Below are 27,230 nucleotides of genomic sequence, written 5' to 3'. Positions count from 1 at the left end.
TTTATCCCCCTCTACAGTACATAAACAGTTTTGACTGGGCAGGGCCAGCTCAATTGGCAGGTCCCCTAGTGTTGCCTAACCAGGTGGCCTTTGCTAAATGGGTATCCCAGTGTTTGAACGTCCCACCGCCCATTGCTCTCAGTGTAGTCTTTAACAGTCCATTGTATCGTTCGATTTTCCCGGAGGCGGGTGATATACCCACTCAATGCCATGCTTTTTGGCCCAGGTGTCTATGAGGTTGTTTCGGAAACGAGTCCCATTATCTGACTCAATTCTTTCTGGGGTGCCGTGTTGCCATAGGACTTGCTTTTCAAGGCCCAGGACATTGTTCTGGGTGGTGGTATGGAGCATGGGATATGTTTCCAGCCATCCGTATTTATATTTCAGCCATCATTCTCCATACCAGAGAGGCTTTAACCACTTCGCTTGCTTGATTGCAGCGCATGTTTCACGTTCATAGATAACCTGTGCAATAGTGTCCATGGTCAGGTCCACCCCTAGATCACGAGCCCATCTATATGTTGCATCTCTTCCTTGATGGCCTGAGGTGTCATGGGCCCACCAAGCTAGAAACAATCCACCCTTCTGTTGCCAGTCCAGATCCACCTGAGCCACTTCAATCTTAACAGCCTGATCCACCTGCTGGTGGTTTTGATGTTCTTCAGTGGCCTGACTCTTGGGTCCGTGAGCATCTACGTGACGTACTTTTACAACCGGGTTCTCTATCCGGGCAGCAACATCTTGCCACAATGGGGCAGCCCAGATGGGTTTGCCTCTGCGCTGCCAGTTGCTCTGCTTCCATTGCTGCAACCACCCCCACAGGGCATTTGCCACCATCCATGAGTCAGTATAGAGAGCGAGCTCTGGCCACTTTTCTCATTCAGCAATATCTAAAGCCAGCTGGATGGCTTTCACCTCTGCAAACTGACTCAATTCACCACCTCCTTCAGCAGTTTCTGCAACTTGTCGTATAGGATTCCATACAGTAGCCTTCCACCTCCGATGCTTCCCCACAAGACGACAGGACCCATCAGGGAACAGGGCATATTGCTTCTCATTTTCTGGCAGTTTATTATACGGTGGGGCCTCCTCGGCACGCGTCACCTCCTCCTCTGGCGATATTCTGAAATCTTTGCCTTCTGGCCAGTCCATGATCACTTCCAAGATTCCTGGGCGACTGGGGTTTCCTATTCGAGCCCATTGTGTGATCAGTGCGACCCACTTACTCCACGTAGCATCAGTTGCATGATGTGTAGAGGGGACCCTCCCTTTGAACATCCAGCCCAGCACCAGCAGTCAGGGTGCCAGGAGGAGCTGTGCTTCAGTACCAATCACTTCTGAAGCAGCTCAAACCCCTTCATATGCTGCCAATATCTCTTTTTCAGTTGGAGTATAGTGGGCCTCGGATCCTCTGTATCCCCGACTCTAAAACCCTAGGGGTCAACCTCGAGTCTCCCCCGGTGCTTTCTGCCAGAGGCTCCAGGTAGGGCCATTCTCCCCGGCTGCAGTGTAGAGCACATTTTTTACATCTTGTCCTGCCCGGACTGGCCCAAGGGCTACTGCATGAACTATCTCCTGTTTAATTTGTTCAAAGGCTTGTCGTTGCTCAGGGCCCCATTTGAAATCGTTCTTCTTCCGGGTCACTTGATAGAGAGGGCTTATGATCAGACTGTAATTTGGAATACGCATTCTCCAAAAACCCACAACGCCCAAGAAAGCTTGTGTTTCCTTTTTTCCTAGTTGGTGGGGACATGGCTGTGATTTTGTTGATTACATCCATTGGGATCTGACGACATCCATCTTGCCATTTTATTCCTAAAAACTGGATCTCCTGTGCAGGTCCCTTGACCTTACTTTGTTTTATGGCAAAGCTGGCCTCCAGAAGGATTTGGACTATTTTCTTCCCTTTCTCAAAAACTTCTGCTGCTGTGTTGCCCCACACGATGATGTCATCAAAGTATTGCAGGTGTTCCGGAGCTTCATCCTGTTCCAATGTAGTCTGGATCAGTCCATGGCAAATGGTGGGGCTGTGTTTCCACCCCTGGGGCAGTCGATTCCAGGTGTACTGGACCCCCCTTCAAGTGAAAGCAAACTGTGGCCTGCACTCTGTTGCTAAAGGGACTGAGAAAAACACATTAGCGATGTCAATGGTGGCATACCACTTGGCTGCCTTTGACTCCAATTCATATTGAAGTCCTAACATGTCCGGCACAGCAGCACTCAGTGGTGGCGTGACTTCGTCCAGGCCCCGATAGTTTACTGTTAGTCTCCACTCTCCATTAGACTTTCGCACTGGCCATATGGGACTGTTAAAAGGTGAGCGAGTCTTGCTGATCACTCCTTGGCTCTCCAGTCGATGAATCAGCTTATGGATGGGAATCAGGGAGTCTCTGTTGGTGCGATATTGCCGCCGGTGCACTGCTGTGGTAGCGATTGGCACCTGTTGTTCTTTGACCCTCAGCAACCCCACAACAGAAGGGTCCTTTGAGAGACCGGGCAAGGTGGACAGCTGTTTCATTTCCTCCATCTCCAAGGCAGCTATACCAAAAGCCCACCGGTACCCTTTTGGGTCCTTGAAATAGCCTCTCCTGAGGTAGTCTATGCCAAGGATGCACAGAGCCTCTGGGCCAGTCACAATGGGGTGCTTCTGCCACTCCTTCCCGGTTAACTCACTTCAGCCTCCAATACAGTCAGCTCTTGGGATCCCCCTGTCACTCCAGAAATACAGATGGGTTCTGCCCCTTCATAGCTTGATGGCATTAGGGTACACTGTGCACCGGTGTGCACTGGAGCCTTCTACTCCTGTGGGTCTGATGTGCCAGGCCATCGAATCCACACAGTCCAGTACACCCGATTGTCCCTCTCCTCCACCTGGCTGGAGGCAGGGCCCCTGTATGTCTGGTCATAATATCCGTTATTCACTTCTTGTAAATAAGAGTCAGGAGTTCTTTCATTACAGTCAGGAGTAAGATCAGCCCTTCTGCTCTGTCTGGGGAACTGCTCACTGGAAACTGGAGCAGCATTTTTCCTGGGAGAACCCCCTTTTGCAACTTTTTTTTTTTTTTTTTTTATTCCCGGGAGGAGGTAGTTGGCCTCCTGCCCAAAAATAAAAAGTTGCAGAAACGACGAGCATCAACTCGGAGATGGAGAAAATCAGTAATGAAGTGAGGAGGAGGAGATGGAGCTGGATCGGTCATGTCTTGAGGAAAAAAACAACAGAAGACTGCGCCGTGGCCCTTGGGACTCCAGAGCACGCAGCCGCAGACCGATCGAAGTGGAAGAACGATGTTCACGCCTTGTGTGCCTCCTGGCACTGAGAGAATTCAGATCAGAGATTCAGAACCCCTTTTTGTAGTTGTTTTTCCTTGTAACTCATGTACCCGTGCCTCTAGGGTTGATGTAGGTTTTCCATCCCACTTCCTCATGTCCTCTCCACGGTCACACAGGTATAACCACAGGGTGGCCCATGGTGTGTATCCACTATATTCTCTCTTTTGAGCAGAAGGACACTTACTCCTAATGGCTAAGATACTGGTCTGTACAGGTGGAGAGTCGGACATATTCTCTTTGAGTTGCTGGAACTCCTGGGACAGCTTTATCGGACAGTTTTTCCACAACTGAGTTGCAGGCCCATAGGGAGGAAGAGAGACTTTCTTCGTATTGTCAGAGTTGGCCAGCCATTTCATCCACCGTTCGTTCCTCTCCGTCTTTCCAGGTCATTACTGATAATGAGTTTACACGTGATGATGGTGCGCTCCGTACAAACTTCCGCCACATGGGTCATGTGCACCTGACTTCATCTGGATCTTTGGATAACTGCTTGTTGTCTAGGTCACCATAAATCACCTCCAGCACAGCTAATTCCCTCAGGTACTGGATACCTCTCTCCATGGTGGTCCACTTGCCTGGGTGACATATAACATCTTCCTTGAAGGGGTACCTTTCCTTCACACCTGACAGGAGTCGCCTCCAGAGGCTGAGGGCTTGTGCCCCTTTTCCAATTGCTTTGTCAATGCCCCCTTCCCTAGAAAGGGATCCCAGCTGCTTGGCTTCCCTACCCTCTAATTCCAGGCTACTGGCCCCATTATCCCAGCATCAGAGCAGCCAGGTGACGATGTGCTCGCCTGGATGGACGACGACTGAAATCTTTTCGCATATCTCGCAGCTCACTCAGGGACAGGGATCGGGTGGTTACCATCTCATTTATGGGTTCTGCCTCTTCCTCCTCCTGCTCTCTTGATGGCCCTGGTTCATCTACATCCCTTACTAAACGAGTTGATTTTCTTGTGTATTTTTTCTTCTGTATAGGGGCGACTGATACCAGCACAGGTTGGTTCTCTGGATCAGCTGCAGTGCCTGTCATGGGGGTTGGAGTAGCTGCATTGCCTGTTGCCGGGGTTTGAGTAGCCACAATGCCTGTTGTGGGGGTTGGAGTAGCTGCAGTGCTTGTCACCAAGGTTTGAGTAGCTGCAGTGTGTGTCGCGGGTGTTGGATTAGCAGCAGTGCCCATCGCAGGAGTAGATCTCTGGATGGTATTCTTACATAGTTGGTTAACCCTAAACAAGACCTGAACCACATTCAGGAGACATAACAATAGGAACATGCTGGTTCAAACATCCCAAGGATATTCAAAATTCTCAAGAGCTGTTTTAACTAGCCTGAAGGAGAAAGGGAAGGTGAGGGAGAGGGGGAAAGTGTCCCCCCTTGTCTCCCCCATAGACTGGTTCTCCGAGGAGAAGAGGTAAAAAGTGTAATTATTAATAGTTTATGAGAGATGGCTCCCGAAGCATGGGGATGACAGCAGCACTGAGTACAGTCTCATGACTGATAATTTTATCATACCATAAACTGGTGTTACACAATACAGCAAAGTGATAACTTTAATCCAACTCCCAGAGGTGATAAACAGCACCACAGGGAGTGCATATGGCAAGTAAGGTGATATAACACAGCTCTGAGAGCAAATAAATCAACATTGTGACCAGCGACTAGTCAACTAGTATAATGAATGCTTATCACAAATTTGTTTTAACACACTCTGGTCAGATCTGTTGTTATCTCAACCCTTCGTGCCCCACGTTGGGCCCCAGAAAGGACTGTTGTGGTTTTACCTGGCAGGCAGCTAAACACCACACAGCCGCTCGCTCGCTTCCCCCCCTCCCCAGTGGGATGGGGGCGAGAATCAGAAAAAAAAGGAAAAAAAAAGTAAAATTCATGGGTTGAGATAAAGACAATTTAATAGGACAGAAAAGGAAGGGAAAATAACAACAACAACAACAACAATAATAATAATAGAATATACAAAAATAAGTGATACACAGTGCAATTGCTCACCACCTGTCAACTGATGCCCAGCCAGTTCCCAAGCAGCGGTCACTGCCCCCCCGGCCAACTCCCCCCAGTTTATATACTGAGCATGATGTCAGATGGTATGGAATAGCCCTTTGGCCAGTCTGGGTCAGCTGTCCTGGCTGTGCCCCCTCCCAGCTTCTTGTGCACCTGGCAGAACAGGAGAAGCTGAAAAGTCCTTGAGTAGTGTAAGCACTACTTATCAACAACTAAAACATCAGTGTATTATCAACATTATTCTCATCCTAAATCCAAAGCACAGCACTATACCAGCTACTAGGAAAAAAATTAACTCTATCCCAGCCGAAGCCAGGATACTTGTCTAAAGCTTTTGTGACTAAATTTACAGTAACATGCAGGCTTCTTATTAGTAGTCTGAGGAGATTGTTTTGAGTCTATTCCTCAGTTATTGCAGCTCACAGGACATACTTGAATGTCAAAGTCGTTGCAAATCTGGGTGCTTCCTTTATAAGAAATAAATAACGAGGAGAAACAAAGAGGTTATGTGTTTAATAATACGAGGATTTGCTTGAATCAGCTTTCAGTATGCGTTAGAATTAATTGTTCTAAATACAAATAGCCCTTTATTTGAAATTGTAACCAGGATTATTTTACCATTAGTAAGTTATATACATTAATTTATTCTCATTTAGTTTAAATGAGATATGTGCTGGGAAGCGTTTGAATGTTAGTCAGCAAGTAGTGTGCTGCAGTGTAATGTTCGTCTTCACAAAATAGGATATCAAGTGCATCTTTAGCAGTAGAAAAAAACCTTTGTCAGCTGTCTAGATAACAAGAAATAAACAGAAAGCAAATTTACTTGTAAAGCAAACAGAAACAGCATGCTCATGTTTGCATCATACTGTCTGAGCTAACAATTCTTGCTTCTCAGCTATACTGATTCTTGTTTGGGAACTGATTACTATGTAGCAGTAGTAGAAAATTAAATTATGTTAATACTTGCTTTTTAAGTGCTGCTTTCAACAGTCTTATTTTTAATAACTTCTGCTTATTGTAGCCAATATCAGGTGTTGAACGTTGGTTCATGTCCACCATAAAATTGTTTCTGGCGTCTTAGATAGAAAATAGGAAACCATTAAAGACTTTCTAAGAAAGGGACCCTTAATAATCTTTTTAAATCTTAAAGAATCTTTCCTTCTTGGATCTATTAAATATGTGAAGAGATAACTATTCAAAGGAAACTAATTTGTTTGCTGATACTGTTCTTCGTAGAACAGACCTGTTTTTGGTTTCATTTGTTGACTGCAGAGTGTATATGTTTTTTTTATTGGAAGGGCAGATGCTACACTCAAACTTTTTTCAGTCTCCAGAATAGCAGTCTTGAAGTTATTTCAGTCAAATATAGGGGTGTGTCCACTGGGTCCCACAGACTGGAAGTGTCACTTTCACCAAAGCTTGTTCTTTGCCAATTGCAGCCTTACAAAAATGGGTGAAATTTCCGTTGCTCAACAATCTCACTGATATTTTGTTTCCTAAAAGTGATATTTTTCAGATTAAACTTTCCTTACATATTTCTGTTTGAGTAAAATACCAATATTTTAGGTGAAAATTCTCCAAATCCCCCCCCCCAGTTGGATATGGGCATATGTTCATGCAGCATATGATTGACAGATAGTTTATGAGTCCATCAAAACTAAATTCTTTTTGGCTGAAGTAGTGTGTTTTTTGGTGAGCTGTTGAGTGATATAAAATATTGGGAAGGAAAATCTTTATCTTTTCATCTTGTCCTTCAGAATTTTCTGTGATTACAGAAGTCTTTGTATTTACTAGTCCCATGTGTTCTGAAGAAAGGTTTCATTTGAGCTTGATTTAATAATAAAATGTGAAACACTAAATTTCTTTTAGAAGCCTAATTTCTGAATAATTTACCATGGATTTTATAAGGAATCTGGTAGAAAATATGCCAAGAGATCTAGTCTAGATCCTTAAAGTTATATTATTTGCTGACTCCCCTTGCAGTGATATATGCTTAAAAACTTCAAATTTCATCTCTGAAGATTGATCTTAGTACACGTTTTACACTCCTGTTTGGGAGAAATAATATAGTTTAAACAACTGACCCGAGAAGAGATTTTTAAAGCAGGAATGTATCCGAATACTGACCTGTTAAAGAAAAATAGAATAAAAGTGTAAGAAACCAACGACAGATAAATAATATACTTATCTGAGTTTCTCAGTAGTTAAATTTTTTTCCTTTTGTTTTTGAATTGTTCATGAGCTTTGTAAAGAAGTCAAATGCGAAGTACAAAACTAAGTAGAGTCAGACATGTTTAACCTTTTTTACTGTAACTTGTTTTGAAATATCTAGAGATGTAACTTGTCTTCTGGAAACTGGAGAGTGAGGTAACATGATGTTAGATGTTAAGTTTTTTCTTTAAGTGAAATTTGATTAGTTGACTAATAGTTTCTCTCAATTTCTTGTATTTTATTGCATATTTTTATCTTCACTGATCAATGACATTATATATTCTTAGACTTCAGTTTGTGAAGGTGTGTCATAAGACTTCCTCCTTTGGTGGAAGTGCTCACCAAGCCACTTTCAATCATTTATCCCCTGGCTAACTGGGGAGGTCCCAGTTGACTGGAGGTTAGCAAATGTGATGCCCCTCTACAAGAAAGGCTGGAAGGAGGATCCGGGAAACTACAGGCCTGTCAGCCTGACCTCAGTGCCGGGGAAGGTCACGGAGCAGATCATCTTCAGTGCCATCACACAGCATGTATGGGACAACCAGGGGATTAGGCCCAGTCAGCATGGGTTTATGAAAGGCAGGTCCTGCTTGACTAACCTGGTCTCCTTCTATGACAAGGTGACCCACTTAGTGGATGAGGGAAAGCCTGTGGATGTTGTCTGTCTGGAATTTAGTAAGGCCTTTGACATGGTTTCCCACAGCATTCTCCTGGACAAACTAGCTGCTCATGGCTTGGACGGGCATACTCTTTGTTGGGTAAAAAAACTGGCTGGATGGCCAGGCCCAAAGAGTTGTGGTGAATGGAGTCAAATCCAGTTGGCGGCCGGTCACGAGTGGTGTTCCCCAGGGCTCAGTGTTGGGGCCAGTTCTGTTTAATATCTTTATCAATGATCTGGACGAGGGGATGGAGTGCACCCTCAGGAAATTTGCAGATGACACCAAGTTGGGTGGAAGTGTTGATCTGCTGGAGGGTAGAAATGCCCTACAGAAGGATCTGGACAGGCTGGATCAATGGGCCGGGGCCAACTGTATGAGGTTCAACAAGGCTAAGTGCCGGGTCCTGCACTTGGGTCACAACAACCCCATGCAAACGCTACAGGCTTGGGGAAGAGTGGCTGGAGAGCTGCCTGGTGGAAAAGGACCTGGGGGTGTTGGTTGACAGCCGGCTGAATATGAGCTGGCAGTGTGCCCAGGTGGCCAAGGCGGCCAATAGCATCCTGGCTTGTATCAGGAATAGTGTGGCCAGCAGGACTAGGGAAGTGATCGTCCCCTTGTACTCGGCACTGGTGAGGCCGCACCTTGAATACTGTGTTCAGTTTTGGACCCCTCACTACAAGAAGGACATTGAGGTGCTGGAGCATGTCCAGAGAAGGGCAAGGAAGCTGGTGAAGGGTCTAGAGCACAAGTCTTATGAGGAGCGGCTGAGGGAGCTGGGGTTGTTTAGTCTGGAGAAGAGGAGGCTGAGGGGAGACCTTATTGCTCTCTACAACTACCTGAAAGGAGGTTGTAGCGAGGTGGGGGTCGGTCTCTTCTGCCAAGTAACAAGCAATAGGACGAGAGGAAATGTCCTCAAGTTGCGCCAGGGGAGGTTTAGGTTAGACATTAGGAAAAATTTCTTCACTGAAAGGGTGGTCAAGCATTGGAACAGGCTACCCAGGGAAGTGGTTGAGTCCCCATCCCTCGAGGTATTTAAAAGACATGTAGATGTGGTGCTTAGGGACATGGTTTAGTGGTGGACTTGGCAGTGCTAGGTTAATGGTTGGACTTGATGATCTTAAAGGTCTTTTCTAACTTAAATGATTCTATAATCCTAAAAATGATTGGGTTTTGGCACTCTTCAACAAGAGTTCTGGTGGAAAGTATGATGTTTTTCCCATTTACTACATAATTTATTGGAAACTAGCATTCTGCAGGTTTTATAAAACTGCTGATTTCACAGTTTTTACCAAAAATTATAGTCTTTAAGTAGATCAAATGTCTCGTTCACTTTTTTTTTTCCTATGCATAACTAAAGGAATAGTTCAGTCCCTCTGTCAGTATTTTCTGCCTTCTCCAAGTTGCTTTTCCAGATAGCTCTTCACATTTTTAAAGAAGTGTTATTACTCAGGACTGTTGTCCAACTTCTGCGTTGCTGGAAAAATTCAGGTCCTCTTGATGCCATCAATTTACATAACTGATTATTTCTTTGGATTGTCTGGTCGAAAATATTGTTTCAACTTATGTACTTTTTTTCCTTGTACAAATGACTTGTGTAATAAAAATGTTTTAAAAACTGTTAACTCTCTTACCTAAATCAATTCTTTCTGCCTGTTTTTAGAACTTGTATTGCATAGCAATATGAACAGACATGATATTTTCCATTTTTTGGTATGACAAGTGCGTTCACGAATCTGCGTTCATCCCCACCACTCCGCAAAAAAAATAACCACCCCAAAACAAACACCCCCCCCAACTACATAAGTTAGCGAGTAAGATGAGCAATTTTATAAGAATTTTCTTTTGTGTTAAAGTATTGAAATGTTTTTTAAGCGTTTTTCCTATTTATTTAGCAGGCTTTTAAATTGAGTACATTATTATTACAAAGTTATTTCTTATTTTTTAGCATGGATACTATAGTAACTGTAGAAAAGTGGCTAGTTTTTGAAGGTATTTCAGTATTCTGCACTGTATAATTAAGTGCAGTTATTTTGTTACCAAAATATATTGATACTTTGCCAAATTTATACAGGCCTATGATATAAGCTCTATGTCCTGCATGATAGAAGTATTAGCACTGCTACTTCTACTAATGTAGTATGTCATTTGTCCAGGATGCTGGTAATTACATTTTTGTGTTTAATTTCATTTAGTTCTAGCAAATCTGCTTACTTTTTTGTGAATCTACATCTCCTTTACAGTCTTCAAATATTTTATGTCATGATGTTTATCAGTAATTGCTGATGACATATTCATTAGTTAAGGAGGGGTGTGTGTGTGTATATATATGAGAGAGAGAGTTTGTAATATTGCATTTTGTTGAACGTAGACAGCCTGCTTTAAAAACTCAACGTTATCCTAACTTCCTTTTAAAGAAATAAAAAATCACAAAACCAACAAAAAAACCACCCCAACGATTTGTAGCAAAAGATTTTCTTCTGTCAAGCTTCCTTTTCTTTATTAACAGGATTATTGCCATGTGTGGAGACTATTACATTGGTGGACGTCGCTTTGCTTCACTCTCGGACCTAATTGGTTATTACAGTCATGTGTCTTGTTTGTTGAAGGGGGAAAAACTATTCTTTCCAGTAGCACCTCCAGAGGCAAGTAGTAAAATTTTTAAATGTCGTTTACTTAAATATTAATATCATTAATCTTGCATTTGATATTCAGAGTTTTCTATGGAAAAAGCATTGTAGACAGCTTCCCCTAGTTCTAGAGCTGTCTCAGCGTATGGTGAAGTATAAGGAATATATAAACATGTTCTTACTGATAGAAAGTAATGATAAAAATTTGTTTTTTAATGAAAATCTGTAATGCGAAAGCTAGATATCAGGTATTACAGTTATCTCCAAATGTAGTAATGAGCCAGCAATGTGCCCTTGCGGCCAAGAAGGCCAATGGTATCCTGGGGTGCATTAGGAAGAGTGTGGCCAGCAGGTCGAGGGAGGTTATCCTCCCCCTCTGCTCTGCCCTGGTGAGGCCACATCTGGAGTACTATGTCCAGTTCTGGGCTCCCCAGTTCAAGAAAGACAAGGAACTACTGGAGAGAGTCCAGCAGAGGGCTACGAAGATGATTAGGGGACTGGAGCATCTCTCTTATGAGGAAAGGCTGAGAGAGCTGGGTCTGTTTAGCCTGGAGGAGACTGAGAGGGGATCTTATCAACGCTTACAGATATCTTAAAGGTGGGTGTCAGGAGGATGGGGCCAGGGTCTTTTCAGCATTGCCCAGCGAGAGGATAAGGGGCAACGGGCACAAACTGAAACACAGGAAGTTCTATCTGAATATGAGGAAAAATTTTTTTACTTTGAGGGTGACAGAGCACTGGAACAGGCTGCCCAGAGAGGTTGTAGAGTCTCCTCTGGAGATATTCAAAACCCGCCTGGACACGATCCTGTGCAACCTGCTCTAGGTGAACCTGCTTTAGCAGGGGAGTTGGACTAGATGATCTTCAGAGGTCCCTTCCAACCCCAACCATTCTGTGATTCTGTAATAATATCGTATGTAAACTGAGATAAACAAGAAAACATGTGGTTCTTGGCTAGGAAAGAGCACCACTGTAATGTAGTTAGCCTCTAGGGTTTTACACTGACTTAATAAAGTATTTTAAAATAATATTACTGTTTTGTAGCAAAGATTTCAAAATACACATCCTGGAAATAACCAAAGTTCCTGAAAGCTGGTCTTCTTTCAAGTGACTATCCTTAAGACAATATCAGTAATTAAAAAAAACCAAACAACCCAAACAAAACAGCCCCCCCAAAACACCTGCCAGACTGTGCCCCCACCCCCCCAAGATGTTTCTGAATGTTAAACTTTCATAAATTTCCACTAAGTGGAAGAAAGTTCTGAAATACTCTTTCATGGGAATTACATTATTGGTAATTTGATTTTTAGAGATAACGTGAGCAATAATGTTACAAGGCTAGAAACAAAATAAGAGCTTTTGTAGATAAATTTAGGAATTAAGCCTTTCCAGCTCTTACTATTTTTGACCCTTTGAAAAATTAAAACTAGCAAAGGGATACAAATGACTATTACCAGTCTTTTGCCACAGAATAGCATGATGTTAGGGAGAGGAAGTCTACACTAGAATGAAAGGGAAAATTAATATCTTTGCACTCTTCTTTTAAATTGTAGCCTGTGGAGGACAGAAGGAGAGTTCGAGCAATTCTACCTTACACCAAAGTGCCAGAAACTGATGAAATAAGGTATGTTTTAATAATAGGTAGAAGCAATCGTGAAATTCTTGGAGTATTTATAAATACTAATTATTTCAGTATATGTTCACTATGCAAATACTTTCCAATTGCATCTTAGACTTAATGCTCTGGGAGGTTAAAGGTATGATGCCTCTTTTTCTTTTTCTTTTTTTCTTTTTTGTCTCGTGTCTTGTCATCTCTCTCCTTGTCTTTTTTCTCTTTTTCTCCTCCCCCCCCCCCCGATATAGCAATAACACTTTTATTCTGGGTATACTGTTTGTATTAATTGTAAGGGGAGTTACATCTAATTGCTAGAACTATGAAACTTAGTTTAGAAGTAGAACATTACTAATTTCAAAGGCTTACCAACTTTGAGAAAAATGTAAATTTGTGCATGAAGGAATTCTGTACGAAAATGTCTAATGTGAGCGTTTGAAATAAATTGGCTTCGAATTTGCCTGAAGAAGTAACTAGTAACAAATAAATAGTTCAAGCCAAACCAATCTTGATCATTAGAAAAAGAATGTGAGAATTGACTCTGATAAAATTAAGAACAGTATTTTTAGTGTCTTCCTTGAAATAAGGAAAAAAAGGAGACACGGCCATAAAACTTGCCTTTAATGTTCTAGCACTCCTTTTGTTGCCTGTGCCTAAAAACTATTCTTAAAATGGAGCAAGAATGATTTCCTTTCCTTCTCTCTCTCTTTTGGAAAGAGTCTGTATTGAAATGATACTTTTAAATGTGTAATCTTAATATTTTAAGAAGTTATTGAATTGCCTCTCTGGATGCCAGGTGCCCTCCAAGCTGCTCTATCACTCCCCCTCCTCAACTGGACAAGGGGGAGGAAATATGACAAAAGGCTCTTGGGTTGAGATAAGGACAGGGAGATCACTCATCAGTTACCATCACGGGCAAAATAGACTCGGCTTGGGGAAATTAATTTAATTTATTACCAATCAAATCAGAGTAGGATAATGAGAAATAAGAACAAATCTTAAGACACCTTCCCCCCGCCCCTCCCTTCTTCCTAGGCTCAACTTCACTCTTGAATTCTCTACCTCCTCCCCCCAAGTGGTACAGGGGGATGGGGAATGGGGGTTGCGGTCAGTTCATCATACATTGTTTCTGCCACTCCTTCCTCCTCACACTCTTCCCCTGCTCCAGTGTGGGGTCCCTCCCACGGGAGACAGTCCTCCACGAACTTCTCCAGTGTGGGTCCTTCCCATGGGCTGCAGTTCTTCACAAACTGCTCCATCATGAGTCCCTTCCATGGGGTGCAGTCCTTCAGGAACAGACTGCTCCAGAGTGGGTCCCCCATGGGGTCACAGGTCCTGCCAGCAAACCTGCTCCAGCGTGGGCTCCTCTCTCCATGAGTCCACAGGTCCTGCCAGGAGCCTGCTCCAATGTGGCTCTCAATGAGGTCACAGCCTCCTTTGGGGCGCATCCACCTGCTTCAGCGTGGGGTCCTCCACAGGCTGCTTGTGGATATCTTTTCAACCATGGGCCTCCATGGGCTGCAGGGGGACATCCTGTTTCACCATGGTCTTCACTGCGGGCTGCAGGGGAATCTCTTCTCTGGCACCTGGAGCACCTCCTCCCCCTCCTTCTTCACTGACCTTGGTGTCTGCATAGTTATTTCTCTCACATATTCTCACTCCTCTCTCCCGGCTGCAGTTGTGCAGCAGTTTTTTCCCCTTCTTAAATATGTTATCACAGAGGCGCTACCACCATCACTGATTGGCTCAGCCACTGCTGCAGCCCCCCCCCCCCCCGCCAAAACCTTGCCACGTAAACCCAATACACTCTCTCTCATACTTTTTTTTTTCTGTGAACTGCTATTTATTTCCTTTCTAACGTTGATCTATCAAGAAAATCTATGGGATGGTCTTTACTCCCCACTTCTTTTGCATTTTCATGATATATGTTATGTGGAAAGGATGCAAAACCAACCATCCTATATCTAATTGAAGAACATATGCTAGTTGCTTGGAATTAATACTGCTTTCTTTAGATGTCGGTTTTTTTCCAGATAAAAAAAAAAACAGGAAGATTTGGAAGAGGTTTGTAGTGATTTCTAATGAGACCATCTTGGTTTCACAAGTTCATAGAACATTCTGGTTGAATTGGGAATTGGGTTCTTGATAGGACTATTAGCCTAAGATTATAGACAAAGGTATATGACAGCTTTATATCCTCATTGGGGTGGAAATTTATCCCAAGGTTGCGTGTCCAGTCCATTCTGACCTCTTTAAAAAACACTGTTAGGATATTCATCTTTGAGAAGACCTTCTAAGCATTCAAGAAGGTGGTAAGACAGGAGGGAACTCCCTAATTATGTATTGCAAGTAGGGCTTCTTTCTATTCTTATGCATAGTAGGATCCATCAAGTCCAGTAAATGCCTGATTGCACCTACCATCTTAAGAGGAAAAAGCATTTCATTACTCTGCTATGGTAAAAAGAATTGCAGGAAATTATACCTTCTCTCCCTCTTTTAGGATACAGCTGAAATGTAAAGTTCTATGTGTCTGGCTAGGCTTCCGAGATCTGCATGGTAAAATAGCTCTGTTCATAGCAAAGCTGGGACAAAGTACTCTGTTTTAGGTCAAATTAATGTACTATACTCTTGTACTGTAATATACTCGTGAAGATTTTATGTATTTCAGGGAATCTTGACTTAATTTTAATGTTATAATTAATATTTAGAAAGCTTGAAGTATTTCAGCGTTAATTTCAACCAGTCTTCCATGCAATAACTTACTGTGAACTTCTTTGTAATAGAACTGATGTAGAATGGCCTTGCTGTTTATTGTCCATTGTTAAGATTTAGGTTCATTAGTAGCTGAATTCATTCTAAGCATTTTCATTAGGCTTTTTTTATTCTTGCTGTTTGCTTTGTGCTCAAGTGAATGCATTTTCTGTTACCCTCTGTCGCAGATGAATTATCAAGAGAAGTCATCGTTGTGGGGTTAACTAAAAGAGTTTTATTAATGATTAAATGATGATCAAATGGTAATTAATCGATGATTGAATGAAAATCAAATGGTAATCAAATGATGATTAAGCAATAATTGAATGGTAATTAAACAGTGATTTAACAATGATTTACATTATCATTTAAATCATCATTTAAATTATCATTTAGACGGTGATTAGACAATGGTTTAGACAGCGGTCAAACACTCTACTGCTTACTGCACTTGTAATAATTAAGCTATAGTTGGATATAGAAATGTTGCTAGCATACAATATACTCTTAGGCCTAATGTAAAATGTTGCTTACTTCGTTATAGATATCAGATGCTGGGTAAGGGGTCTCTCAACCTCGAGGAGTAACCTTGAGAGGCGTTCTTTCTCAAGGGGGAGATCGCCGCCGTGCAGCCTGCTGCCATACAGGAGAGCTCAGTGGGCTCGGAGTGGGGGGCTACAGATATTTATAGCGTAAAGTGATTGACTCCTAGTCAAACCCCCTTTTGGTGTATGTGTAGTTGTGCAGCTGTAGCAGTTTTAGTTTTGTCTAGTCCCAGCTTGGGCTGATACTGTTAGCTCCTGATAAGACATGGCCTAGACTCCTTGGTTCCTGAGAAGATATGGCCTAGCACAGTTCTCAAGGTTTGCACAGCAGGGCTGATTTCAGTCAGGCCTACTTGTCAGTAATGCCTGAACCAAAGTACTGTTCACTCAGAGTGGGTGCATCTGTCACACCCTCTCAAATGAGAGATATTCCGTAGAAAATTGCTGTCTAATCTTGGATTGAACTAGTAGTTGATGAGCTTCAGTACCTCATAGCTATTGCCTGTATCCCTGATGCATCATCTGACTTGACTGAGAAGTCCCCCTGTGCTCCAGTGAAAGGTTTTCATATGACCTGATGTCGTGGTTTAACCCTGGCCAGCAACTAAGCACCAACAGACACTGGAGCAGTAATTTTCTTGGATGGATGCCTTTTGGCTATTGTTTTTTCTTGCTGTTCCTGTACTTGAGCTTCTAGTCTCCAGGTAGGTTCACCATCTCACTTCCTCATGTCCTCTCCCTGGTCACACAGGAAGAACCACAGGGTGGCATGTGGTGTGCGCCACTGGTAACCCACTCCCCTGAACACAAAATAGCTGACTTTTAATAGCCAAGACATTGGTCGATATGGGTGAGGAAGACATATCCTTCTTTAATTGCTGCGACAATTGTTGGTACAGTTTCTCCACAGCTGAGATGCAGGCCCATAGGGAGGAAGCGAGATTCTCTTCGAGTTCTCGGAGATGGCTGGCCAATCTATCCACAGTTGGTGCTTCCATGTGTCTCCAGCTCATTATTGCCAGGGTGTTGGCATATGACATCAGTGCACTTCGTATAAACTTTTGCCACATGGACCGTGTGCACCAGATTTCATCCGGGTCTTTGGATACCTGGTTGTCATCCAGGTTGCTATAGATCACCTCCACCTCAGCTAATTCCCTCAGATACTGGATACCTCCCTCAATGGTGGTCCACTTGCTTCAGGAATTTGCAAGATCTTCCTTGAAGGGATACCTGTCCTTCACACTCGATCGGAGTCACCTCCAAAGACTGAGGACTCCTGCCCTTTTTCCAGTCCCTTTGTCAGTGGCCTTATCCCTAGCTAGGGATCCCAGCTGCTGGGCTTCCTTACCCTCTAATTCCTGACTGTTGGCTCCAATATCCCAGCATTGGAGTAACCAGCTGATAATTTTCTCACCTGGTTGACAGCTTCTCATATCTCACAGCTTACTTAGGGATAGAGATTGGGTGGTTTCTGTCTCGTTTATGATTTCAGTCCATTCCCCCTCCTGTTCTTGTGACTGCTCTGCTGCAGAATAGGCTGCCTCTTCTGATTCTTCCTCCTGCTCCCTCTTAGGAGAAGCTTCTTCATTACTTACTAAATGAGTTGACTTCTGCTTCCATTGTTTCTTTTTAGAGGTGACTGATATAGTTGAGGGCTGGGTCTCTGGTTTATCCATAGTGTCTGTTGGTATGTTTTCAGATCCAGAGACCCTCTCTTCTCCTTGAGAGTGCTGAATAGTACTGAGCAGTGTTCAGGAGGTGCAGGCCAGGCCTCAACACAGTGCGATAACCTCTTTGGAATAGCCAGGGCATCTTTTTTTCAAACATTCTATCACTTCATCAGGATCTGGGAGTGAAGTTCCAGACCATTGGAGGTGACAACCTTTCTAGATACCTGCCCATATTCTCCCACATGCCTTGCCACCCATAACCACACTGCCGCGGGGCCTGGGTGATATTCCTAAATAGTTGGTTAACCTTGGAAAAAGCTGAAACAATATTCCGAAGAAATACCAATAGGAGTATTTTGGTTACCCAAGGATGTTCAAGATACTGAAGAGTTATTGTAACAAGGGAGAAAACATCACAGAAGAAGGTGGTGAAGGTGCCACTCTGTATTTCCTCCACCAAAAACCTCTTGGAGGAAAAAGTGTAATTGTTAATTGTCTCCATGAGATGGTTCCCGAATTACAGTAATGGCATCAGTACAGAGCCCAAATAGCAGATTAAGCTCAAGGTCAGTGTTTTAATAATAAATCTCCCAGGCAAAGCACCACTAATCACTACAGAGCACAGCAAACTGCAAAAGCCAAAACCAGTCTTTACCATGTACAGCAAAAACGGGAGCATGGCACAGATCAGATAGATAAACTAATATCGAGAACAGATAAATCAATATTGTGACCAGCAACTGTTAACAGATATAATAATTATAAATTCCTTCTAATACACTCTGGTCAAATCTGTTATTATCTCAAACCCTTCGAGCCCCATGTTGGGTGCCAAAAAGGACTGTCATGGTTTAACTCCAGCTGGCAACTAAGCACCACACAGCCGCTCGCTCACTCCCCCCCAGTGGGATGGGGGAAGAATTGGAAGGGTAAAAATGAGAAAGAAACTTGTGGGTTGAGATAAAGACAGTTTAATAATTAGAAAGAAATTTAAAAAAAAAATGTAAGAAAAAAAAAAAAACGACAAAGAGAGAGGAAAATAAAACCCAAGAAAAACAAGTGATGCAAATGAAAACAATTGCTCACCACCAACTGACTGATGCCCAGCCAGTCACCGAGCAGCGGCACTCCCTGCCAACCTCCACCCCCAGTTTTATTGCTGAGCATGGCGTCACATGGTATGGAATATCCCTTTGGCCAGTTGGGGTCAGCTGTCCCAACTGTGTCCCCTCCCAACTTTTTGTGCACCTCTAACCTACTCGCTGGCAGGGCAGTGTGAGGAGCAGAAAAGGCCTTGACACTGTGTGAGCACTGAACTAAAACATCCCTGTGTTATCAACACTGTTTTCAGCACAAATCCAAAACAAAGCCCCATACAAACTATATAACTTATACTAACCTTCCAGTAATGAAACTCCCTTGGACATTTTAATGCTTTGTATTTATGCTCTTATTGTAGCTAACTGCATGTCTTTTCGAGGAACTATTCTGTATCTTCTTTTTAGCACTTATGTTCATATGCAAAGACCTAAATAGTAGATATTCCATAGGCTTTATCATACAAAATTAGGTTTTGATAAAAGTATTATTTTCTTAGACTGTTAAGGGAATCTTTGTTTTTACTTGCGTTTAGTATTTGATCCCTCTTGATAAAAGAAGAATGGTACTATCTTTTAATGTTGTGGTGGTTTTTGTTTTATGCATCCTTAGCACACTTTAAAGTATCTATTAGATTCTAAATCTAAATCAAAGAAGGATAAATATTCATCTATCATAGCTACTTAAACTGTGTGAAAAATGCACAAGGTGTGCTTGGGATACCAATAAATGTATCTTTCATGATCAGATTTCCTCAAATGTTTTGCTGAAACTATGCTCAAGAATTCATCGTGTTCATTAAACTTTATATTATGATTGTACTTCTAACATAAATCTTACTGTAACTCTCTTCAGTTTCCTTAAAGGAGACATGTTTATTGTCCATAATGAATTGGAAGATGGCTGGATGTGGGTTACAAACCTACGGACAGATGAACAAGGTCTTATTGTAGAAGACCTGGTAGAAGAAGTGGTAAGTAATTTTATATTAAAATCTGTTGCAGAACTGAGATTTGATATTTTTTTTTTTTATTAATTGTGTGTGTGTGTAAGTTAACATTGAAATAAACCCAAACTAGTGGCATTTAACTGCCTGACTTTATGTACTTTTCTAAACCTTCCTGCAGTAATTGAATCTGCCAATTTTTAAATAGTGTAACAAACCTTTAAGTCTAATTCAGTATCCAAAGTACTTATTCACATGTTATCCAAACAAGTTCATGTGCAAATGAATGATACTGTGAACTTATTAGGCAGTTCCCTAAACTCACCAGTCCTGATAAAGAACTTGCTAGTCATTCAGTTGCATTCTTTTTTTGTTTGATTGTTTGCTATGAAACATTCATAAATATATAGACTGAAATTTTGCACTGTGGTATGTCTTTTTATTTTAAGGGCCAAGTGTGGATTAAAAAGTATATTGATGAGTTAATTATACCTAGAAGGGCTTATGCTAAGTCAGGAAGCTAACCAGGTGACCTAAAGATAATTAAATTACTGCAGGAGAAGAGATGATTTAATGGACAAAAACACTCACCCCACCCTCCCACATGCTTTTTTTAAAGTTCACCATTGTTTTGGAGTCCTGATGATGTTTGCTTTGCAGCATATATATTTTGCTATTAGTAGAATTTGCTTCACCTGTTTCTCACATCTATATATGTGAATGGCTAAATTGAAATGGCAGCGTTAGAGTATCTAACTGTAGATTTCTACATTAGTGGTTGAAGTTCAGGAAAGTTGTGATTTAAGTTACCATATGTAAAGAAGGACTTGAAGAGTGACAGAAACAATCTTTTGAAATAATGTGTTATGGCTGAATTTCCACTCTAGTGAATGAAGCTGAAAACCTCTTTACATGAACTGTGCAATAAGCCATCTAGTTCAAAAATGTCTTGGACTTCTTAGTGATGTTTATTTCTATGGAAAGAAGGTCTTAACCTATGAAGTTTACTTTTTGTAAACTCAAGCATACTGTTGTCATGCACTTAATATGTTAATTCTCCTATTAGGGAAGAGAAGAAGATCCACATGAAGGCAAAATGTAAGGATTTTTGTTTTGTTATTAAAAGCAAATCATAAAATAACTGTTTCTAAACTTTAGCTATGAGATTGGGAAGGTGAACCAGAGCTGTGTGTACTTGTTTTTTTGATCTTAAGACTTTTCTTCTGTACTAGCTGTTGAAAATGCATAGGTAATTGACATGAAGTCTTATATTAGTTATGCCTAATGTTAATGGGTTTTGCAGTGATAAAATCTTGGATGAGTCTCTGTGTGATCACTTTACCCAGAATATGTACAATGGAGGGTGTGGTGTTTTCCGATTTGTGTGGGTTTTTTTATACACATAGTTTGCCTTAGAGGTAACCTTTTTTCAGGTCTGCTCAACTCTAAATGCAGGAGAGGGAACAAAGTATCATTAGAGGAATGATAGTGTAATAGTAACACTTTCTCTATATTAGCCTTATATACCAACACTTAAAGCGAAACCCAGGAGACTACAGAATAATCTGTTTGCAGTGAATTCCAACTTGTTAAATACTTTAAAAAAAAAAAACAAACCAAAACAACAAAACCTAATACAATTTACAATGAACAATGAATTGATATTATGGGAAACTGTTGATTGTTATATTATTTTCAGTAGTAAAGATGAGTAGCAAATGAAAGTTACAGAAAATTTCTAGTAGCTTGATAACTTAATCTGTCCTCCATTTGCTTGGTATAATTGCAGCTGCTGCTTCCTGTATTTATTGCCCAGTTTGCGGTCTCTAAAGGACTGATGACTGAAGAAAGCATTTCTTGGGTTTTTTTTGTTTGTGTGGTTTGTTTTTTTTTTAATAGGGGAAAGAAAATCATTGGTGTGTGGCTTCAGTTTACTGGTCTCCAATGTTCTGCTAGTCAGTTTGGCATAGCAGCATAACAGTAGTAGGGATGCCTTCAAATACAGGATTTTTTTTTTTTTTTTTTAACAAAGTAGTTTGTAGCAGATTCTTAGAGCTTTGACACTGTCAGTCCAGTTACTCATGCTGCTCAGAGGATTCCAGGGGAGGCAGGGATTTCTGCAAATAATCCAATAGCCAGAGATTGTCCTGTAAAGGTAATATAGAAAGCAAGTTAGAACTAGAGCTCTTTTTTGATGCATAAAAGAGGCTTTCTTTTACACACTTAAACACACACACACACACACTCTCTCTCTGCAATGAAAGGCCATATTTCTAGCTTTCCTTTAAAGGACAGGATGAGCTCTTAAGACGTAGCATGTGGTGTCCCACATGTAAACTGAATAGCCATGCAACGTCAAGCTGTTTCCTATAATCATAGGTATCAGATTGAGACTGGATAGATTGCTGTATTTTTTAGGATTATGCTCTGATGCAAGACTGTGGAAGATGCAAGGTGTGAGATTAAAGCAATTCATATTCAATAGCCTAACAAAGCTAGGTTTTATTTTCTCAGCTTCTAGCCGAATTTAATTTTAGTTATTCTGTACAGTATTTAACTTTCATTAATCTCTTTGTTTGGGCTTTGCATTTCACACTTCAAATAAATTGCTATCTGAGACTAACTTCAAATATGCCTGTCAAATTATCTAGCTTTTAAACAATGACTTTTCATCTCTAAACACACTTGAATTTGAACATCTACTTTGTGTTGGACACTTGTATTCAAATGAGTTTATTTATATAGCTGTAGATATTTATTTTTCATTCTGTTGGTAGAAAAACAGAATCACTGAGTAACATAATGGTTGCTTATATAATCTAGATGTACTAGATTTTTTAAATAAAGATTAATTCATAGGTGTCAGAGCATTAGATGTCACAACAACTAAAAACGAGAGCTGATGATAGTCTTGCTTTCTAATTTTTCTCTTCATCTTTAAGATGGTTCCATGGGAAGATCTCCAAACAAGAGGCTTACAATTTGCTGATGACAGGTAATTGTATTTCAGATGGAAATACAGTGGTAGTGGAATGACACAAAGTAATCCTGTTTATAACAGACTGCAACAAAACCTGTTTTTTCTGTATGAACATATGAGCATCAGACCTGTGGTTGTTACTACATTGGAAAAAAAATCTCATGGCTGAGCATTGAGTATTTTTTTTATGTTCTCAAGTACAGTTAGTTTCATAATTCTAATTGAAATAGTTAAATATTTTTTTATTTTTGTAATATATACAAATAAAAAATATCTTGGGCTTCATCAAAATGCTGAGGAGAAAATACTGTTATGTACTTATGGGAGAATGTATTATAAACTTTTTTTAGTCCCCTCATAGAGGAAATAATTTTTAAAATGAAAACTTCAAGATTTCTGACTCATACTGTCAAATAACATACCTTAAATATAAGAACAAAAATCTTTAGTTTTTTTGAAAACATTGTCAAACCTCCCACATGCACACCATATGCTCTTGTAAATTGGCGGCAAAAGTGGGGATAGGTTGTCAGCTACAGCCAAATGATTTTGCGTTAACTTTGGCAGTTTAGTACTACTTCTTCCCATTTGGATGAAGAATGGGGATCGCTGTTGGAACTTACATCAGACTTTCTCCTTTAAGTGTGCAATTCTTGCTAATTTGTACAGAAAGAGCTTTGATAAGAGCTCATAAATGACACTAAGATAAGTAACAGTGAATAATACTCTATTATGATATCTTTTCAGTTGGTCAGGTGTGCAGTTTTCTTGTGAGGCCTTCAGATAATACACCTGGTGATTATTCACTTTATTTTCGGACCAGTGAAAATATTCAGCGTTTTAAAATATGTCCAACATCAAGCAATCAGTTTATGATGGGAGGCAGATATTATAATAGGTAAGTTTTAATAGTTGTGTGTATTTTATACTTCTGTAAAGAATTTGTATAATGTATTGCTGATAACTTACTGATATGATCATAAGATTTCAGTATTTCTTAAGAATATACTAAGAGTTTTAACTAACTTGCTTAGTAGTTAGTTGTAACTAAGCACATTCTAAAAGCCTTCAAAAGCTTAAGTGTAACTTGTTTCTTTTGAAGTATTTTTCTCCTTCTGTAAATGATTTTCTTCACCCTATAAATTGGATTATGACATGTAATTACATGGAGAAATGTAGGAGAATGCTGTGTTGTCTTGGAAGCTACTATTTATAATAGGGAGTTTCGTGTATATGAAAGGGGAAAATTAAAATGTTAGTTTTATCAGAGACATTCAGTAGGGATTTTAAAGTATAAATAATAGAAATGGGTATTGACAGGAAAGGGAAAAATTATCTTCATCGTTGAATAAAGTCATTAAATTAATCACCTTAAAATATGTGAATGATACTTTGGTCAGAAGTGCAGATCACTTCATTTAGAGTGATGAAACTTGGGATGGGTTTGTTTTGCCATGGGTATAAAAATATGGTAATATGTACAAAAAGAAATAACAAGAGAGAAGTTTCCCCTTTCATGGGAGAAGCTATCAATACAGCTCCATCCTTGAATCTGACACAACTCTATGAATAAGATTATCAAGACTTCTCAGTAGTGAAAACTCACCTTTCTCTTTTAATTGAGGCCATTGCCTGTCACATAATCAGAATTTTTCCAGACTTGTTCACCTAGAACCAGGGCATTCTTCATCCCAATAGAGAATTTCTGTCACTTCCAACTTGGCTTCTGAGCAGGTAGAGATCTAGCAGCTGGTGTGTCTGAGAAAATGTCAAGGTCTCCTAACTAAGAAGTTCAGTGGACTTCTTCATATGATTTCAAACAGACGATGGTTTGAGACTAAGCAATTGGAACCTTATTAACCTATGTGTATCCCACACACAGGCTGCTTGAGTACCTTCTACATTAATCAGTCTGGCCTCCAGACATCCTCATTGAAAATCAAGCTAGCTGCAGTGTCAGCCTTTGATGAAGGTAAATCCTCTTTTGCCCATTCTCTAGTTACATGGCTTATTAGGAGGATGATAGGCTAAAAGCCCACACCCTAGGTGATGTCAAACTAATTAGCAAATTAGTGGAAGTCTTATTAGTCTCAAATGGCTTTGCGACATTAGATAGTATAGCTCCAGAAGCTTACTGCAATAAGTTATTACTTTAGGAAATTAATTTCCCACTGCTGGATTCACTTGAAGTGTATATATAAAATACATTTACCTAGAGAAGATTCTTTCCTTGACACTGGATGGAAAACAAGATTAAAAGATTAAGCATCACTGTTATGATAATATGCTTTTAGAGGGTTTTTTGAATATTTTGGTACCTAGGTTACAAAAATCCCCCTTGGTGAAAGAGATCTGCTTGGCTGTGAAAGACTTCTAGGTTTAGTTTAATGTTTTTGGGAATTACTAATATACTCCTAGGCTCAAATTCTGTCCAAGTTAGTATTTACTAAAAGTTGATAAACTTCTTGGAAGTTCAAACAGTATGTAATGCAAGATAATAAGGATGCAAAACAAAGGTGGTAACTGCCCCAAATTTTTTACCATAAGATCTACTGCAGAGGGCAATAAATAAGAAGCAGGAAAAAAGGAATAACTTTCTGTGGGCTTTTTAATTCTTGCACTGGTTTATTTGTTATGGACGCTGGAAGAAGGAAGTCTTTAAATATATGAAGACTAAGGTGGATTGTTGTATGGAACAATCAGAAGTGGCTGAAAAGCATCAAACGTCATTGAATCCAGAACAGAAACATAGGAAGTATGAATTTATGCAAGATAATGAAATGATTTATGAGCATTTCTTGGGGCAGAGAGAACATCTGTTTTTCTTCTTTATAACTTATCTAAAAACATAGAGTTTGTCTTCAAGGTGAAAAACTAGAGGTTGAAGAAGTGCTGCTTGTTTAAATGCATCTGTTAAACGATTTTCATTGATCTTTCTATAATAAGCTATTTCTTTAAATGCTCTGAAGGTATCTGCTTTAAATCTGATTCTAGTATTAGACTGGAACTTTAAAAAAAATCATCCTTGGTAGTAGTGTTGTTTCTCTTAATATTCTTCTCTTGCTGTTTTAGTGATTGTAAGTGGGATTAAAAAATGGATAAAATAAAGCCAATTTGTTCTTTGTTTGCAGAGTATTGATTACAGTTATAGTGACATAAATTATAGACCAAGATTTTCCATAAAAAAGTAAGAGCCTGAAGAATAGTAAGGAAACCAACTCAAAAGTTAACTATTATTTTATTTCCCAGGTAATCTGAATATCCAGACATGGGACTGGAAGGTCCGCAACTTATATAAGCAATGCTACGTCTCTGCCTATATTCTGAAAGCAAGCCAAAATTATTCTGGGTGATCATGGCGAAAAATTCCTGGGTACATCTCGGGAATCTAGTGTTCTGTGATGCATAGGAAGACTACTTTTTCCACTAACCTTTTCTCTTTGCATGTTCTCCCACCATTCTGTATAAGAATTGCTCAAAACTTCTATTGATGAGTATAACTAACAGACTGTATTTACACTCTCTAATATGGAGGTCTGCTTTCATTATTTCTTATTCTTATATCATCTCTACAAAACAGCCAACTGTAGTCTTTTAGTTGTCTATTTGAAGGTCCTAATATATAGGAAATGTTAAATACATATTGAGTGAATTATTTTGATTATATAATGAAATAGTATTTTCCCATGGACTTCAGTAAAAAATGTAACTTCAGTGATCTTTCTGTTTATTCCATGGATAAGATAGGTGACTACTGGAGTAATATCTACTTTTTCATGTAAAAATTGGCAAAGTCCGTTGGGGGGGGGGCGATTTTACAAACTGCGTATCATGAAATCTCAAACAGAAAATGTATGCTTACTAGCCTGTGGCCACACAATCCTGAACATGCTCTGTTTCATCTCATCTCAGAAGCTAAGCAGCATTGGGCCCAGTTAGTACTTGGATGGCAGACTCCTTGGGAATACTGAGTCCAGGTGTTGTAGGCTTCTAGCAAAGGGCCATGAAGATGATGAAGGGATTAGAGTATCTATCTGTCATATGAGGACAGGTAGAGAGAGCTGGGACTGTTCAGCTTTGAGAAGAGAAGGCTGGGGGGGGGGGGGAATCTTATCACTGTGTATAAATACCTGATGGGAGGGAGCAAAGAAGAGAGAGATAGACTCTTTTTAGTAGAGGCCAGTGACAGAAAAAGAGGCAGTGGGCACAATTTGAAATATAGAAAATACCATCTGAACACAAGCCACTTTTTTTTTTTCTCTCTACTGTGAGGGTGATTGAACACTGGAAGAGGGTGCCCAAAGAGGTTGTGGAGTCTCCATCCTTAGAGGTACTCAAAAGATTTTTTTTATTGTCCTTCACAGTACTGGCCAGCTTCAGCAGTTTCCTAACATCCAGTCTGAACCTCCCCTGACGCAGCTTTGAACCATTCCCACGCATCCCGTCACTGGATTCCAGGGAGAAGAGATCAGCACCTCCCTCTCCACTTCCCCTCCTCAGGAAGCTGTAGAGAGCAATGAGGTCACCCCTCAGCCTCCTTCTCTCCAAACTAGACTAACCCAGAGTCCTTAGCCTCTCCTCATAGGACATGCTTTCCAGCCCTTTCATCAGCTTTGTTGCCCTCCTCTGGATGCGTTCAAGGACCTTAACATCCTTCTTAAATTGTGGGGCCCAGAACTGCACACAATACTCAAGGTGAGGCCACACCAACACTAAACACAGAGGGCTAATCGCCTCTTTTGACTGGCTGCTTATACTGTGTTTGATGCACCCCAGGATGCG

General features: G+C 40.7%; 1 protein-coding gene across 1 annotated transcript in view; it reads left to right on the top strand.

Annotated features, from left to right (window-relative positions):
* The window catches only part of LOC309601581 (ras GTPase-activating protein 1-like), a gene marked incomplete at both ends in the record, with an annotated part of 90,954 nt that overhangs the window by 20,438 nt on the left and 43,286 nt on the right, over window positions 1-27,230 (top strand). Inside the window, 6 exons of the mRNA XM_082334678.1 lie at window positions 10,723-10,858; window positions 12,397-12,467; window positions 19,378-19,495; window positions 20,535-20,566; window positions 22,411-22,463; window positions 23,196-23,346. Coding sequence (XP_082190804.1) covers window positions 10,723-10,858; window positions 12,397-12,467; window positions 19,378-19,495; window positions 20,535-20,566; window positions 22,411-22,463; window positions 23,196-23,346 — 561 coding nt within the window. The remainder of the gene's footprint in view (window positions 1-10,722; window positions 10,859-12,396; window positions 12,468-19,377; window positions 19,496-20,534; window positions 20,567-22,410; window positions 22,464-23,195; window positions 23,347-27,230) is intronic.

The sequence above is a fragment of the Platalea leucorodia genome (genome assembly GCF_965183815.1).
Source record: "Platalea leucorodia genome assembly, chromosome: W".
Taxonomy (NCBI): Eukaryota; Metazoa; Chordata; class Aves; order Pelecaniformes; family Threskiornithidae; genus Platalea; species Platalea leucorodia.
This window is presented reverse-complemented; position numbering and strand designations above follow the sequence as displayed.